This window comes from Erigeron canadensis, chromosome 2 (genome assembly GCF_010389155.1).
Source record: "Erigeron canadensis isolate Cc75 chromosome 2, C_canadensis_v1, whole genome shotgun sequence".
Taxonomy (NCBI): domain Eukaryota; kingdom Viridiplantae; phylum Streptophyta; class Magnoliopsida; order Asterales; family Asteraceae; genus Erigeron; species Erigeron canadensis.
In genome coordinates, this window is record NC_057762.1 from 39678213 (window position 1) to 39697059 (window position 18847).

The 18847-nt window shown below is 35.0% G+C and overlaps 3 protein-coding genes across 4 annotated transcripts; 1 reads left to right on the top strand and 2 right to left on the bottom strand.

Annotated features, from left to right (window-relative positions):
• Nucleotides 1–956: 956 nt before the first annotated feature.
• LOC122589145 (peroxisomal membrane protein 11A) lies at nt 957–1986 on the bottom strand. Its single transcript, XM_043761390.1, has one exon. The coding sequence runs from the start codon at nt 1820–1822 to the stop codon at nt 1034–1036; it is 789 nt and encodes a 262-aa protein (XP_043617325.1). The 5' UTR covers nt 1823–1986; the 3' UTR covers nt 957–1033.
• Nucleotides 1987–3165: 1179 nt separating this feature from the next.
• On the top strand, nt 3166–10215 carry LOC122588252 (lysophospholipid acyltransferase LPEAT1-like). The gene is made up of 8 exons (XM_043760370.1): nt 3166–3672; nt 4238–4357; nt 4460–4497; nt 8170–8234; nt 8457–8525; nt 8611–8744; nt 8842–8982; nt 10081–10215. The coding sequence occupies exons 1-8, from the start codon at nt 3166–3168 to the stop codon at nt 10213–10215; spliced, it is 1209 nt and encodes a 402-aa protein (XP_043616305.1).
• A 4096-nt stretch (nt 10216–14311) lies between these two features.
• LOC122588551 (deSI-like protein At4g17486) lies at nt 14312–17721 on the bottom strand. 2 transcript variants are annotated; one of them, XM_043760687.1, is made up of 5 exons: nt 17426–17721; nt 16832–16896; nt 15623–15878; nt 15240–15527; nt 14312–14879 (listed from the first exon to the last, which is right to left on the bottom strand). In XM_043760687.1, exons 3-5 carry the CDS (start codon nt 15831–15833, stop codon nt 14638–14640), a joined length of 741 nt encoding a protein of 246 aa, XP_043616622.1. In that variant the 5' UTR covers nt 15834–15878; nt 16832–16896; nt 17426–17721; the 3' UTR covers nt 14312–14637. The 2 variants fall into 2 exon arrangements, with proteins under 2 accessions (XP_043616622.1, XP_043616621.1); XM_043760686.1 differs by lacking the exon at nt 16832–16896.
• Between the last annotated feature and the right edge of the window lie 1126 nt (nt 17722–18847).

An 18847-nucleotide genomic window follows, 5' to 3' on the forward strand; every position in this document is an offset into this window, starting at 1 on the left:
TCGAGATTGCAACTAACCATAGATTAAAAACAACCAACTCCAAACCACTTCAACATGAAAGAATTTGATTTATGAAACAAATTGTTGTGTATGGTTCAATTTTATCTTTATATTTTAACTGCTTTTCTAACCGACTTGGAATATGTTTCATGCAAACCAACCAACCAATTTTGGTTTGGTCTTCGCTTGGTTCTGGATTTTGCTAATTTATTCGAAGATATAACTTTTTCAGATGAAATGTGTGTAACGAGTATCTTAAGAGCACTAGTGAAAAAAACATTTTAATACAACAAAAAATCAGTAGATTACGTTAAGTTTAAGATGAATATTTCATTTTGTTCAACAATGGAACCACAAACAATGTTGAACCAATTGATTTACCAACATGGTGTGTTGTAGAACAAGGCAAATTAAGAAAGAAAATATATCTAGGTTTGGCTTGATTTGATTAGATTTGTTTGGTACTGTATTTCTAGAATTGGTTTACTTTTGTTTGGTCCAACCTAACATCCATATGTACAAGTTTTTAATGTTACTTTGATTCATTACAAATCTACTTCCAACATCTAACAACATTGTGTAGTGAAGGAGCCTTGCAAATACATAGATTCAGATATGACCAAAAGAACAAAATTAGTTTATATAGACAAACTGATAAACATGAAGTACCATATGAACCTCAACCTGTTTTTTCTCTCTTTTCAGCTCATATTGTACTTCAAGATGATTATTTGCAACAAAAACAAGATTATATCAGATTTATGCTAAAATCTTAAATAAAAACTTTAGTCGTCTAAACTCATACAAATACCAACAAACCTTGATGATGAACCAACCCAATTTCTTTCCCACACGTTTAACTTTGTCAAATGACACAGTCAAATTGTCACTGTTATGCAAAATCAATATCTTGAAACACCAAATACAAAACAAAAAAATTTATGCGCAGCTAAAAGTAACAAAATATAAAGATTCATATACTTTTATTTCAATCAATCAATAATCACCATCCACCCCAAATAAATCAAACAATTTAACAAGATAACCAATTCTTATGAGTACTAATAACCGCGGACACCATCCCGGCGGACGCCATCAACAAAGGCCCCGACAACCTCCCTTTACCATCACGAACATCCGCGACAGCCATCAACCCATCCGCGACATCTTGGACTAGCGACAACCATTTCAGCCTCATTTTTTCCCTCAATTTCTTCAACTTATCATTTTCAACATCCACCCCATCCCCTCTCAACACCCTAATCTCAATCCCCGTTACCAAACACTCCTCATCTTTTTTCAAGTTCTTTAAGTCCCTTATTTTAAAACTAATACTCCCTAAATAACCAATAAGTTCAGCCCACGCGCTTACTAACTGCATAGTTCGCGCGTGGGCTGGACTTAGTCCAATAAGTCCAGATTTTGTTAACCATACTATTTGTTCAACAAAGTAATATAAACCCTCGCCCCCGTAGGCGAGGGTTGCAAAAATAATGTCTCGTGGGCTTTTAAGTTGGGCTGAGCGGAAAGCGTTTACGTCTTGGATGAACTTGCCGAGACGGAACGCTTTTCGACTTAGCCCAACGTTGGATTCGAAGGTTTTGAGACGTTGGTGGAACGGGTGGGTTGTCGGGATGGTGTTTGATGATAAGATGATTTTGGAGGCGTAACGGGTTATTTTTAGGAGCTTGTCGATACCGTCGCGTTTGGCTAGGTATGATTCCAGGTGGGTTAGGAAGTCTCGGTTGTTGATGGGTTTGGTTGGTGGGTTTGGGTTGGGTTTGATTAGTGATGATGTGAGGTTTGATGGGTCGGGTTCCATGGTGGCGAGGGAAGTTTGTGATTGATTTGGGGATCGGTGAAGCCGGAAATGGGAATGGTATTTTACTTTGTAATGAGATTCTTGGGATTCAGTCTTGATAAGTGTGCCGACTAATTTTTTTTTGTTTTGTTTTTTCTTTTTTTAACACCAACTTTTTTTCTTTTTAAAGGTAAACATCATATTGCGAGGGCCAAAAACATTTACATAACATTAAAGAAATGGATCCCATTTCTTGACCTATTATCACACCTTATAATTTTGAGAATTTTTTTCTGAAAAAACCGTCGGATTGGAGAAACTTTGTTCGGTTCCTAACAATTTAAGTGTATCAACACGCGCCAACTAATGTTTAATTTACGGATTTTATAAGTAATCAATAAATTAATTACACTAATTTTTATAAACGTTAATTACTGGTCAATTTTTCATTATACAGTTATAAACGAAAAAACATCAGATTCGAGTAATTTTGTTGTCTCAGGTTTCATATTAGACATTCGAGTTAGTTTAAGATTAAAATAGTTTGTCGTTAAATAAGTAAAAATAAAAAATAAAGCTGTAGAAATTATGTAGTTAACAAAGCGGTATGAACGTGAACATGATAAAAAAATATTCTGAACACTTTATATGGCATATCTATAATACCTTATAAAGATGAATTTTTCCTTTTAAAATCTTAAAAGATGAATTGATATGCTCAAAATATTTCTCTTCATTATATATTAATTTAAACATTTCCATCGAATATACCTATACTAGCCTTAATGAAATACTCAATTAACAACAATCCCTCAATCCTTAAAATAACTACATTATCTTCTTTTAACATTAATTACTTTTACATTTATCACCATTATTGTCGCCCCACCACCCTTCACCGTCACTGTTTCCAACACCACCGCCACCGCATGTCGCCACCATCGCCGTCATCCGTTGCCGTCACCGCTGCCATCCGTCGCCGCCACCATCCCCACGCCGCTATCACCATCGTCGCCGTATTATGCAGGCATATAACTCGTATTTATATATGATTAGGAACTGAAATATGGTTAACCAAATGAAAGTATATAGATGATTAGGAATTTGAAATATGGTTAACCAAATGAAAGTATAGCTGGATCATGGAGCAAATCAACAAGTATATAGAAAAAATGACAACCGGCATCATAATCAAAATTCTCAAACACAAACTTCCCCACCTACATTACAGAATTCCAAATATCCACTCTTTGTAATTGTAATATATGATCATGTCACACAAATTTCCTCAAAACAAACAAAAAATACACATGGCATGCAACAAAAACATAATCAAATACCATAATTATTAGGGTCTTTCATATATGGATTCACAAGACAATAATGGCGCACAAACCCAAACACATCATCATGATCAATCCAATCTTGAAGATGGTCGACACACCACCACCAATGTCGACAATAGCCCCTTTATCATCACCTCCCCGGACGATATCCAAGAACTTCATAACAAATACGCTCCATACGCACGTCATGATATGTATGGAACAATGGGACGTGGAAAACTACCTTGGACACAAAAAATTCGGCTTGCAATTGCAGTCATTGTATTGTTTCCGTTGCGTGTGGTTGTGGGCACATTGGTTGTTGTGTTGTATTATTTGATATGTAAGGCTTGTACTCTTTTTAAGGTTCCTAATAGAGAGGAAGATAATGATCAGGAAGATTATGCTCATATGGGTGGTTTTAGGAGAAAAATTATTTGTTGGTTTGGGAGACTTCTTTCTAGAGCATTGCTTTTTGTTTTTGGGTTTTATTGGATTAAAGAGAGCATTAGGAATCCGGATATTGATAACAAATTCGACAATGAGGTAGTTTTATATTAGTATTAGTATTTGTATATATATTTGTACGATTAGTTAGTTGTAAATGTTGGTTTAAGTTATGGACTAACTGCACCAAAATGTATCTAACTTATTGGTGTTGTGTATAACCGATTTCTAAACGTCTGTTGTGCATTCCAGACTTTCAATTCACTGATATTGTACAACTAGTATTTTTCTTTTTTCTTTTTTTTGACGCGACAACCATATACTGTAACTTCTTACAACATCCTAACTGATAAGAGGGTCACAAATATAAATTAGCAATGTTCAATACACATAATAAAGAGTTTGGCTTTCGGATACACAAAATAGCAAAATGTGACTAGTTGGATACATGTTGGTCCACTTTGCCCTTAGTTTACTACTTTGTAAATATAACAGTGGCAAGTTTTGAATTATGGAACGAAAAAGTAGGAAAATTTGGTTTTGAAAGATACATCTTATATGATTTCCTTTTAGTGGCATAAGAGTATTTTCTTAGGCTGATTGTCATATCCCTAAAATAAACTTATTGGTGTAATATTTTACCTTGATTTGTTTCAATGATCAGATGGATGCGAATGGAGAATCTAAAGTAACTGAAAGACCTGGAGTAATTATATCAAATCATGTTTCGCATTTGGATATTTTGTACCATATGTCTTCTTCATTTCCAAGCTTCGTTGCCAAGGTTAGATGTTAGTTTGAAGCTATAAGATTGGAAATATTATAGAATGTATATTCAAAGGTATGACTGACATGTTTTCCTTTCTGTTTGATGTCATTGCTGAAGAAATCAGTGAGCGAACTTCCTCTTATTGGCCTTATCAGGTTGGTTTGAAACTTCGAATTACAATTTAGGATAATGTACCATACATGACATTAGAAATGCTCTTCTTGTATGAAAGTATATGTTTTTTCTCCAGCTAAGGAGTGGTATTTGTTGTTTATGCAAAACAACTCCTTTATCTTAGTTGTACTCTTATGATTTTTTTAATAAGGTGTTTGTTGGAATTTTAGACCTCCCAACAAAACCTCAGTTAACCGTTGACTCTTGTTAAGCTTGGATAGCTTAACAAAATTAATCGAACTCCTAAGTAAATAAACCAAACACCACGATTATGCTTAAGCTGCTTAAATTAAATCCTCCTAGTAGTTAATGTGAGCACAATAAAGAAACCAAGCACCTTACTTAATCGATCAGGAGATAAGCACACATAATTCCTATTGGTAGTCAACAATTGTAAGCTATGAAATACTCTAACCAATCACCAACAATGAGAATTAACCCTTCTTTTGTTTGCTGTATATTTCGACCAACTCACACAAGAAGAAACCGGACAATATTTGAGATAGAGAGACCCGAATAAACCCTTTGTTTATTAACCAAAGCAATTCGGCCTTTTTGATGGTACAATACATTGGCTCCCCCTCCTCTATTTATATAGAGGAGGGGATATCCTAGGAGGTTTCCTAGTCTAATTACAACTCGACTTATTACGTTAAACTAGACATTCCATATTAGTCGTTTACTTGACTTGCAATCCAAGTAAAACCCGACTTTAAATAGTTAATCTAGTCTAACTCGAATTAACATTAACCTACATGTCTAAATTAACTAATATATTATACAATCTCCACTATTAGCTAATTTCATGTAGCTTCAACCGACTCAATTCCTCACCTCTCGACCAACGCGAGCCCTTGGATCTGAAAAAAAACCTTCTAGTCTTGTCCATCCCATCACACGTCTAGATTCCCTTGATTGCTTCCATAGATGCCCATCTCCAGTCTTGTCCTGGTCTTTCCATCCACTTCCAATCAATCCCATGTAGTCTTTGTATCTCCGTGTTTATTCCAGAAGTCTTTATCTCGAGTTTACCTTCTGTTTTTCCACGTCACTAGCCGCTACATCAATACTTGTTTTCCTAGACTGTGTAAACGTCACCACTTGCTTTCCTCGTCTATTCAAAGCAAGTTGATCTCGACCACCTTGAGATGCTTTTCGCTCGACCCTACCACCTTGATCATTCTTCAACTCATGACTAACCTTAGGTAGCTCCACCTCAAGCTGAACACGTTTGTTACCGCGTACACCCTAAACTCTTGTATCATTAACCTGTACACCAAACGCTAGTGCCTTACCATCCAATGTATACACATTGTTTTTCTCCAGATTTCCAGTTAGCACAACCTGCGAATCCTTGATCACTTGTAACCTGCCGTCTAGCATCTTCACAATATGTCCACTCCTATCTAGAGTGCCTAAAGAAATTATATTTCTTTTCAAATTAGGAACAAACTTAACTTGATCAAGAATACAACTTGTACCATCACCCATCTGCATCACCACTCGTCCCATCCCTATAACTCTGCATGGTCTATCATCACCCAACCCAACTGTCCCACCCCTAGGAAACTTTTCAAAGTCAAATAAATAATCTCTTCTTGGCGTCATGTGATACGACCCCCCTGAATCCATAACCCATTCAGATTTCGTGTCACCGCTCACAGCCGTCAAGACCTCTGCTCCCTCATCCTCATCGGAATCTTGATCTAGATAAGTCTTTTTCTGAGCACCATCTGACTTCGTCTTCTTCTGTGGACAATATCTTTTCAGGTGACCCTCCGAGTGACAGATGAAGCACTTCAACACAAACTCTTCCCTTGCTTTTGACCTCGAGCTGCTTCCGGATTGATACCTATCTCGATGCTCCACCTTGCCCTGAGCAACCAATCCATCCCCACTATCCTCCTTGAAGTCAGTTCTCCTTTTCAACTCTCTTGAATTCAAAGCTGCAAGAACATCCTCCACAGATAACTCCTCACGTCCATATAATAACGTGTCAACAAAATGGTCATAGGATTGAGGTAAGGATGTGAGTAGAATAAGAGCTTGATCCTTTTCATCAATCTCGATCTCGATATTCTCCAAGTCTAGAATTAATTTGTTGAAGTCGTCTATATGATCACTCAGCTTTTTACCCGAGCTCATATAAAACGTGTACAATCTCTTCTTCAGATATAACCGGTTTGCCAAGGACTTCGTCATATACAAGCTCTCTAACTTCGCCCACATACCCGCTGCCGTTGTCTCTTTTGCGACCTCTCTAAGAACCCGATCACCCAGACAAAGAATAATAGCGCTATGAGCTTTTTCAAGCATACTTGACTTCTCCTTATCCGATAATCCCGCCGGCAACTTTGCTTCACCTTCTAGGGCCTCCGCAATACCTTGCTGCACAAGCAATGCACGCATCTTTACCCTCCAAAGCCCAAAGTTGTTCTTCCCATCAAACTTCTCTATCTCAAACTTTGTGAATGTCATAACCCGATGTTTTTCCCAAGCTTAAGAACCTGGCTCTGATACCACTTGTTGGAATTTTAGACCTCCCAACAAAACCTCAGTTAACCGTTGACTCTTGTTAAGCTTGGATAGCTTAACAAAATTAATCGAACTCCTAAGTAAATAAACCAAACACCACGATTATGCTTAAGCTGCTTAAATTAAAATCCTCCTAGTAGTTAATGTGAGCACAATAAAGAAATCAAGCACCTCACTTAATCGATCTGGAGCTAAGCACACATAATTCCTATTGGTAGTCAACAATTGTAAGCTATGAAACTAACTCTAACCAATCACCAACCAATGAGAATTAACCCTTCTTTTGGTTGCTGTATATTTCGACCAACTCACACAAGAAGAAACCGGACAATATTTGAGATAGAGAGACCCGAATAAACCCTTTGTTTATTAACCAAAGCAATTCGGCCTTTTTGATGGTACAATACATCGGCTCCCCCCTCCTCTATTTATATAGAGGATGGGATATCCTAGGAGGTTTCCTAGTCTAATTACAACTCGACTTATTACCTTAAACTAGACATTCCATATTAGTCGTTTACTTGACTTGCAATCCAAGTAAAACCCGCCTTTACATATTTAATCTAGTCTAACTCGAATTGACATTTAACCTACATGTCTAAATTAACTAATATATTTTACAATCAATATGGTCACTCAGATAACTTAAAGGAAGTCAAATAATACATACATTTTCCTTCGTTGGGATAGAATTTGCAGAATCGTAGGAGCAAACTGACTAGAGAGTAGAGACCTAATGGAAGCTTAATTGTTGATGAAGGTTTACCTATGGGGCCAATGTTTGTGAAGAACTTTAGGGTCCTAGTCTGAGTATGGAAATGGGAATTTTCTTTTCTAAGAACATCTAATAGGATACAGTAGTGTAAATGGATAATATATGAGACAATCAGAAAACACATTTCATGATCCCCTCTTTTGCTTCTACGCATAAATTTTTGGGCTGTTGTTTTGTTTAGCAAATGCAAGTTGGCATTAGGACATAAGCTCATTCCTTTTGTACTTGTTTATCAACACTTCTACAGTTTCTTTTATATGCAAGTAGTTCTCTTCTTTTATCATTCTAGTTTGCAATGATTTAACAGGTTATTTCACTGGATTGACTTATTTATGTTTTTCAGCAAGTGCCTTGGCTGTATTTTTGTTCAGCGGGAGCCAAAATCATCAGATTTCAAGGGTGTTTCAGGTACTTATATGTGCACCTGTATGCTAGTTACACTCGGATTATATTCGTTTCTAAGTACAATTTTGGGCTGTTTAGTTAGTGCATATATCAGCTTTTTCTTGTTGGCTTGGTTAGAACTTAAATACACATTTGTATATAGGCATACATATACACATCATTTCCTTAAGTATAGTAACTACATAGTATTAGTATCCCTTTTCCTCATGAAATTGTTTCTTGCAGGTGTCGTGAATGACAGAATAAACGAATCTCTTCAGGATAAGTCTGCACCTATGGTGATGCTTTTTCCAGGTTAACATTTAATCGTCTTTCTCTGGCCTTGGTGATTGCTTTAGTCTCTTTTGGTTGTATAATCTGATTTATTGTTTTTATACAGAAGGAACAACTACAAATGGAGACTATATACTTCCATTTAAAACGGGGGCCTTTTTGTCTAAGGCCCCTGTTCTCCCTGTTATCTTGAGATACCCATATCAGAAGTTTAGCCCAGCGTGGGATACCATAACTGGGGTGAGTGTTAATAAATATAATTAAAGATGGATAACTTGAGTAAAATATATTGCATTACTTAAATATGGCTTTTACTCAACTAATGTTCGATTTGCAGACACGCCATGTGATCTTGCTGTTGTGTCAATTTGTAAATTATATTACAGTAACAAGGTTACCGCTCTATCACCCTTCACAAGAAGAGAAAGAAAATCCAAAATTATATGCGGAAAATGTAAGGAGATTGATGGCTCGTGAGGTATGCTTATATATTTATTCGAGTTACCAGCTACAATTAATTATGTATGCCTTGGTAGATATATATGTGTAACTAGTTATCAAGATTTGCCCATTTGTTATCTACTGTAGTTAGCTTTTATGCATAAATATTCATATTAGTCGAAGTAAACTTTCTGTACGAACTTCAAATTTGATATTCAAATGTTAAGACCTGAAAAAACATTTATCTGTTTGTAGCACTTGGAAAACCTTATTGCCATCACCTAATTTTCTGAAATATATGAAAAATCTGTAACGTACTCCTTCGAGCGTTTGAAAGATACAGTACATATGAGTTATGTTAACACCATTTAACTTGTCTTGTACCACAGAGTGAAATTCTATGCTAATATGATCTTATCATAAATTTGGATGGCCCAAGTGTTTGACCTTTAATTTTTATTTATGGGTAAGGAATTGACCCGTTATTTTATACACACGGACAAGTAGACTTTACCGATAACACTGCATACTAAACACACACATCTTTATGTGAATTTAACAAAAAAGGTTGGTTTAGAACTGCCAACCATAAACTGAGTACCTTTTTTGACCCAGACTGGCCATCCAATTCGGAGAGCTTCATACAACATGATTTTGATTTTAGGAAAATATATGTGTATGCTGCCCAAGTGTTTGACCTTTAATTTTTATTTCTGGGTAAGGAATTGAGCCGTTATTTTATACACACGAACAAGTAGACTTTACCGATAACACTGCATACTAAACACACACATCTTTATGTGAATTTAACAAAAAAGTTTGGTTCAGAACTGCCAACCATAAATTGAGTACCTTTTTTGACCCAGACTGGCCATCCAATTCGGAGAGCTTCAAACAACATGATTTTGATTTTAGGAAAATATATGTGTATGCTTCCTAAGTTTCACATCAAATAGCACTTTGTTGATACAGGGATATATGTCTTTACAAAAAATTTAAGGGTATTTTCTTCATTAGGGATAGGCCAGATTTGATATAAACGAAACTTTATTTTCCAGTTTGGTTTCCTGCGCACGTTAGCCTTACTTATCTAATTCCAATTGCTATCTGATATAATGTTTGGTGATGTGCTCAGGGGAACGTAAAGATGTCAGATATTGGATTGGCAGAGAAGCGAGTATATCACACAGCTGTCCACGGTGAGCCTACTGTTTTTCATGCTAAAGTAAATCTGTTTAGTAGGTTTTTCATTGGTAGCTTCCCTATATGATAATAGTAATACTATATAGTTCCTATATTTAGGAAGTTGTGTATACAAGGGTAGATACGAATCATACGATAACCCGTCCCCTAAATTCTCATGAAACCATATCAGATTGGTTGTTTTGTTAATTAGTGAATATGAAGCCTTCTCCTTTGTGTTTATGCAGGTTTGTTTACTTAGAAAAAAACTCGGTAACTTTACGTGAAAATCCATCTATAATTCTCTTGGGCAGAAAGAAAGAAAAAGGAATAATAATATGCTTCCTACTCTTTAAAAATGTAAAATGTATGTATGGAAGCAGAGAACTGGGGAAATGGTGCATTGTTGAACATGATGATCCTGTTTCCGCTTCTTATATCTACTGACTGCTACTGAGGGTAACTTAAATAGGAGTTAGTTTTCCTGACATTAACAAAAATGTGTTGTTTTCATAATTTGCTTATATTTAGGATTTTTTTAGAGTTTTTATATTGTTCTGTAGTTTTTATTGATAAATGAAAAATTGTAACAAGTTTCGGTTATGTGTTAATGCTTGTCTTTAGTTTTTTGTTTTCTAGTAATAAGAGAGTTGGTTACATACATGTATAGAATATTATCGGTTAAACTCACAATTTTTCTCTGTTCAGAGTTAATCAGAAATGGCGGGTCGTTTTGACTCGAATGTATGGACCTAGCTAGGTAGGGAGGTGATTTTTACACGGAAGCTTTTGATTAATATACATAAATTTAATTCTAAAGACAAAAATACCCCTGACTTATTTTAGTACGTTATTTTTTTTTGTCAATGTTGTTGAACTAAATTAATGCCTACCACTTCAATCATATTAAGATTCAAGATTTATATTTTATCAAATAATCAAATGTAGGAAAGGATTTACTTATTTTTCATATTCAATATATTTGATTTAACTGTGTCGTATGTGTTGTATATTGCTTTCTTTTGTGATGACTGAATGTGACTCTGCCATCACACTTGGAGATCGATCTTACTGGTATTTCATTGACTCTGTCTTTTATTATTCTTTGCTTCTTATGGGTGTGAGTTTTACAACTTTATAAACTCCACTTCTTTTGATTTTAAATATTATAGTAACGATAATGTTACGGATCACCAAAAAACATTTCCCATTAAATATGAAAGATTTAACCAAGGTAGATAAATGAGATGAACTTTCTTTAGAGATGTTTTCATCTGGAGCAAAATCCGAAAACCTTCTGTACTTATGATGCAAATGGCTTTTCAAATTGGAAATATGTAAATTCAGTTATGGGGAAGGCGTTGAAGACTTTGATAGAAGATACATGTTCACCAAATAGTCCGAATCATTGGATGTTGATATGATGGTAGTGAAGCATTAGTTTTTTTTTGGAAAGGACAGTAAAGCATTAGTTATCATCAACAACATTAACAACGAAAGAAAGTAATATACTAAATAATGCTAAGGGTATTATTGTCTTTAAAAATAATTGTATGTGTATGAATAAAATATTGTCGTGTAAAAATCACCTCCCAACTGGGTATCCATGACTGTACCCAGCCTCAAGATATACTTACCTAAAAAGATTTTGAAACCAAAATATATGTTTATCAAATGTTATACACAAAGTTTTAATGACACAAGAAGCTACGGTACAACAAAGTTTTAATGACACAAGAAGCTACGGTACAACATAGAAATTCAATAGAAGAATTCAATCAATTTATACATCTGCTCATTAATTCAGGATTTAAAAGAGTAGATTATTTTAGAGAAAGCTCGGCTCGTTTCAAGTCTTATGAGTAAAACTCGAACTTTACGTGTGAGTAATTTTATAGATCCGACCTTGGGTAGTTTATAAAATAAATTTATTATTTTAATCATGTTGATTTTGTACATCATCAATTTTTAAACAGATTCAACTATCGTTGCAGTATTTTCTTCACGAAGTATCTTTTATTGTCAGACAGAAGAAATAAAATAAAATAGATCATGTTAAGACAAACCACTACTATTTGTATGGGTATTAACCTAAAACTAATAAAAGTAGAAGATAATTTTATAAAAAAATTTACCTAAATTAATTATTTATGAAATAATTTTTAGTTTTCACAGTATATATTTTTGGGTTTATCATACATCTCACTTTGAAAAAAAAAAAAAAAAAAAAAAAAAACATACGGAAGACAAATGAGATACTTATAATTCTCTCTCTTTTTTGGTTAAAACAGTGAAATCTGATTTAAATAAATTGAAAGAAAGAACGAAAGAAAGAAAGAAAGAAAGAAAGAGAGAAATCGAATGGATATCGATCATCTATACGAACCACCATACACAAACTACATCAATCTTGGGGATGATATCAGGCCTCTGCGTGCCTATTTCTTCTTTTCGATTCGTGTGAATGAACTTAACCTTGATACCGATATCATCACACAATTGTTGCGATATCAACATATTCTTCCCAGCCCATATACATGGTATGTACCTGATCAATACTTGGCAATCATTGTGAATGCTATCGAACTCTCAAACTACGTAAATCAGTCACCGCTGATGCAGCTACATATGATTCAAGAAGAAGATGATGATATTGTTTATCCATATATCCATGTGGAGCCTCTTGATGAAAATCTCGTATTAAGGGTATTCAATATGGAAGGTTTTCAACAAGAAACGGAGAGTACTGTTTTAACAAAAGAGGTGATTGCGAAATATCTGAAAGTAACAAATTACTTTCAAGAAGAGGAAGAGGGTGAAGTATGTGCTATATGTCAAGTTGAGTTTGAAAAGAATGATGAAGTTGGGGAGTTGCAATGCAAGCATCGATACCACCCGAATTGCATCAAGGATTGGCTAGTTCGGAAGAATGTATGTCCTCTTTGTATGGGTCAGGCTTTGGCAATATAGGCTACAGAATTCTGAAACAACACATTGTGTGCAGGCTGCTCGCAACTAATATCGAAAAACTCATGATTGATTGGATCATTCGCCATTGTGATTATTCTTGATGTAACTTTCTCAAGAGCTTGTATGGGACATTGGGACTACATCAAACACACTACGGAGTGAAAACTGATGGCACTACCTCTATGGTTTGGGTTCTTTCTCTTGTTTGGGTTCTGTGTAATTGGCATCATCATTTTTGTAGTCCTTAGTTGAAGTCTTGGGAGAAATCTAGAAGCTGTAATTTTGTTTATTTCTAGGTTTGTAATTATATACTTAGGCTTCTTCGGCCTTATTAGTACCATTCTCTCGGCGTAACTTTTTGTGAGCGGACTGGGCTATAAAGGGTCACAAGTTTGAATATGTTTCCAAATGCTGGTATCAAATGCTTGCAGAAAAGTCAGTACTCACCTGAGTTAAGCACCATGGAGTTAGGGTTTTTCTATCATTCTAAACCCATTGCTAGATAATTTTCGACTTTGTCAAGGATTGATCATTATCTACAGATATTTGAAGCGACTATCTTACGCATATGTGAGACTTGCACATGGCCTTATACTACCAAACAATTACAGGTTCAATGGTGTATATAACTATCAAACACAACCATCTCCACAACTTCCTTATGTAACTATGATACTAGAAGCCCACGATTATGATTCAGATCTAATTTAGTAACGATCAATGCTCAAGTTGCATGTCTGATGAAACTGTGATAGAATCAGTTTGATATGGGTCATTATAATGACAGTTGTCAACAAGTTTACTTTGATACAGAAGAGGATGAAGTTAAGAGTTATTCTGTCAAGTTGAGTTTGAAAAATATGAAAGGATCAGCGAGCTTCAATGAATGCATCGATACGACGATACCATGTGAAAACTATACTCCCTTTGCAAGAGTCGAGCTTTGGCAGACAAAGTCCTCACAGAATTCTTAAACAGGGTAGTTCTTATTTCTGTAATATTAGGTCGCTTTGTACTAATTTTAATCTTAAATTTCTATAAATCTCTACATTAACCTCTTACAGAAGCTGCACTTAATGTATCTATTACATGCTACTACCAACATAAAAATTAAATCATTTGACTATATATGTAAAGACAATCACTTAGATTATACGCTAGCAAAAATGCAGCAAGAAATCTAAGAAAGCCGAATCTCACTAAATATAACAAGGTTGGAACAAAACACCAACGTATAACATTTATAGCATCGTTTTTTGTTTAAGAAAATTGTTACAAAGAAAATACACAGGTTAAATATAAAAGTTACCCTTACGGCGGCCTTGCCCCATTTAATATAATGATGCAAGAATGCCTAACTTATCTACTGCATATACCACCATTCTTCTCCCTAGGTCTTGCTTCATTTAACTTGATGTAATAAACCTACTCATAAGCTAACATACACTCAGCAACCGCTTATTTACGAGATTCCAGAGCATACAAAGAAGAAATAAAATACGAAATGGACATTCTTTAAGCAACGAAATATTCCATTATTTTACCCGTCATTTAGCACCACAGTTCTGGATCGCCTTAATTCCCAAGGCCGTAAGCAACCCTTTAATGGAGATTGTAGAAGCAAAGAAGAAACCGACAATTGTCTTTGCCTTGATGATAGGAAACTAAAGCTACTATTGCTTCTAAGCTTTTGTTTCTCGTTCTCGTATGGTACAAAATGAGGATCGTGTTGCACAGCTGAAACTCTAAGGGCTTCTGGTAAAACACAGCTAAATATTGAACCTGAAAATATAGACATCAATCAAATATCTAGAGGTGGCAATATGGGCGGGTTGGGCAAGTAAGATAATGGGTCAAACAGGTAGAGTAGATATGAGTAAAAATTTCTATTTTGTTAACCACGATTAGAATAAAAATTAGTGTTACGTTAATATCAGTAATCCAAGCTTTGAACACAATATTTAGATGATTGTATGATTTGTAAATTAAAATGGTCAAAGTACCTGTTTGACCCGTTTCCCAATTTACCAAAACATTCAAATTTACCCCTTGCCCATCCCATCCGTAAGTACAAGGATTACAATATCCGCTCTGTTCATCTCATTGCTATCACTAAAAGAATAAGCATGCACAAAATGTTACCGAGTTTAGCAAGTCGATTAACCCATCCTGGGATTCGCTTCCCTGTTAAGTTGTAACAGATGTCGTTGCAGAAATGGTTGCAGTTTTTGACAATAAGATGATACGTGTCACCATAGTAGTTAGCAGCATGATGTTCCATGAACTCTCTGACCTGGACTGGGTCCAGACACGTAGTCCCAATTAAAATTGACCTCCTAAACTTAAACCCCGGGCATTGCCTAGGTTCAACCTCAAAGACACCACTACTCGGATAGTCATGAGCACCAAATGCATATTCTATACCATGAACTGTCAATGAAAATTATATTAAATTACTTGAACTGTTGATGAGTACATAATTAGTTAATTTAAATTACAAAATAAAAAGACACAAGACTCGTTACCTTCCACACCGGAATGAAAGATGCCAAATCCAGCCCAGTAAGCATAGCCGTTTATGGGTGTTAAATCATACACATTGAGATAAACCGGCGACTTTCCTGGCCCATATCCAGATTTAACTTTTGGGAATAAACAAAAGCAAGGCGTTGATTTTCCTTTCAAACTAAATGATGACACTTTAGAAGTTACTCCCTTCTTGGTAACAAATTTCATCGTGCACCAACACGTGTATGCTGAAGTCAGTCAGTACAAGCCATCCTATAAATGTAAACATATATCAGTAACATATTTTAGTAATCAGTAATGAGTTTATATATAGAGAGATTAATGGCTTGTTAGGTTAGTCTTTACAGCATAGGTAAGACTTAGACCTTAAAAATCTTGATGGCCCACCAACATTATACAAAAAGACTCAGACCATCAAGTGAAAAACAGAAAGTGGATTAATGATTGTCTTTCTAAGATGACAAAATATAACTGGCATCAGTACAGTACCTAATATGAAGCAGAAGATAGGGGGGCCTAACTAATTTATAAGCAACTACACCAAAATTATCAGTACAATGGTAAATGAAGCAAATAACTCTTATTCCTTTTTTTAAAAACTCATATTTTTATCTAATTACAGCTCAAAGATGCAATATTATTTTTTACTCGTCTTGATCCTTTGACAGGATCCTTCTGCTGCCGCCTTTAGCGTTCTATTAATTAATATGCAGTGATTACATATGTCTATAAATAAAGACCGTCTTTATTCTTTAGTTTGATATCTAAATTCTTAGTTTAATCAAAACATCATATTCACACAAAGGGCCTTTTCATAAGATATAGGTAGGTGGGAAATATTATAGAAATTCCAGTGTACAATTAAGGTAGGTAGACATAGTCCATAGAACATCAAGTTTTCCATATTCCAACTCTAAAATTAGTGAATTTAGAAATCGATTCTACATACATGGTCAGTCACAACAACAAGCACAATAGTAAACGACACCGCACGATAAACTAGCTCTCGGGGTTCATGCAAAACATCAACTCCACATGACACGAGCAAACTTATATGCTTCTAGCTAGACATAATGTTAATTGCATGTTCCAAAACTTAACTTGTTGCACTACTTTTTCATCAAAAAGGCATCATAATAATTGCGCATCTTTTTGCTAATCTTTAACTGTAATTCAACAGAACTAGTGCAAGTAGACTTCCTTACCATCCAAAATATCAATTGCCTAACGAATCTTCAAAAAGTGAAAAACATATTTGTAAGTAACAGACCTGTTTAAAATACAGAAGAAAAAAAAAAACAAAAAAACATGAGCTTGACATATAACACTTTTTTTCTACCAAGACTCAATTATATACTATACAGGTATAGATATATAAAATCTGGCAAGACACTGGGGGATTAAGCCCCTGATTTTTAAAGGCCCTACTTCAGTATACCAAAAGCACGTTTTTAACCCAAAAAAGAAGTTTAAGTCAATTTTCTGTGGGTCTCTTTTTAACTTTTTTTGAAGTGAGTTGTAAGAAAACTTATATTCACAATTCATAAATTTTAAAACTTCAGGGTAAAAATTTGATACAGTTGAGAATAAATCTACCGTTACAGGGAAAAAAAAAATTGCTTAACATTTACAGCAGTGGTATGTCAGATCTTAGTTATATTAATAAATAATTACAAAGACACAGCTGATAATGACACAAACAAAGAAACAAAAAAGAGAGGAAAGCAACAGTTAAGCATTAGAAGTAGTAACAAACGGATGAAGAAACTAGAATTCACTTTGAGAAAAGAAAAACTTACAGAGCATAACGGTAAAAGGGTGGTTTAATAATTGGTGTGTGAGAGAGGATTGTTGATCAGGTAATGAAATGATATGATTGGTGGAAATTTATATACAGTAAAGAAAAAGCTTTTCTAAGACTTGAGCCAAGTTGGTGTAGGAATTAGTATAAGTATGCTAGTGATGATGGTAGTGGAGAAGGAAGGAAGGAATGAAAGAGAGAAGAGGGTAAGGGAGGGTCAGGCTAAAGCTCTCATCAACCATGGAAAACACCACACCACACCACACTTGGTTTTATTATCTATCTATTTTTTCATTCATTTTATTTTTCACATTTGCAACCAATGGTCCACCTTTTTATAGCTACCTTTTTTCCACTCCACCAATATTATTATTATTGGAGTATGCTAGATTTTTATCCCGCGAGAAATTGCGGATCGATTTTAAAACAACGAAAGTTAACACTAAAATATATTAGCTATATATAATGTGAAAGTAATGAAATAGGATTAGATATAAACCGGACAAAGTAGTAGTTGTACATTAGATATTACAGATAGTAACAAAAGATATTAAGCCTGAGGGTTTGTTGTTGTTCCTGTCATTCTCAAAACATGAGAATGGATGAAAGCGTACCTATTTGTCAATGAAGTAAAACTGAGGGTTTGCTGTTGTTCTGGCCATTCTCAAAACAGCTTGATAGGCCATTTTAAGAATGTCAAGCCCTGCACCGAAGATAATATGGAGAATAAGGGTTCTACGGTGTTTATGTATCAGAAATAGACTTAATCACCATACAATAATAACATAAATGTTGAGTGGGACCTTCCAGCTCCAACAACTACAATCTTTTGATCTACAAAATCTGACAATGGCGGCCCTGTGCTCTAACAGTCCAAGCAATCCAGCTAATGCAACACCAGCAGTTCCCTAAAAGAAAATTTGAAATCTTATATGGTTTTTCCAAGAATAAAAGTAGAACATGATTCGTAGGTGCTAACCTGTATGTCGTCATTGAACATGCAGTACTTATTTTGGTATCTTTGAAGAGTTTCAAAAGCCCACCTGAATTGAAAATCTTCAAACTGATGCAACATAATTATTTAAAAAGGGAATCATACAAAACAATACTCCGTATAACATTAAAACTCATGAGGATATAAACCTGGATAATAGCTTTTGGCCAACGTGTATGAAGAGCTTCCATCAATTCATCAACTATTGATATATAGTCTTCTCCTTCCAACCTAAAGACTACAAGTAGAGTCTTTATATAGACTTTTTTCAAAAACAAACACGAGTTACTCTTGCTTTTTCCATTTGCACTACACAATCAAAATTTCAATCAAAATCCACACCAGCTATGTAGGATATAATCCAATCGAGCAGTACATCATTGCTACTTGCTACCCATGCCATCTGATAATTCAAAAGACAAGATT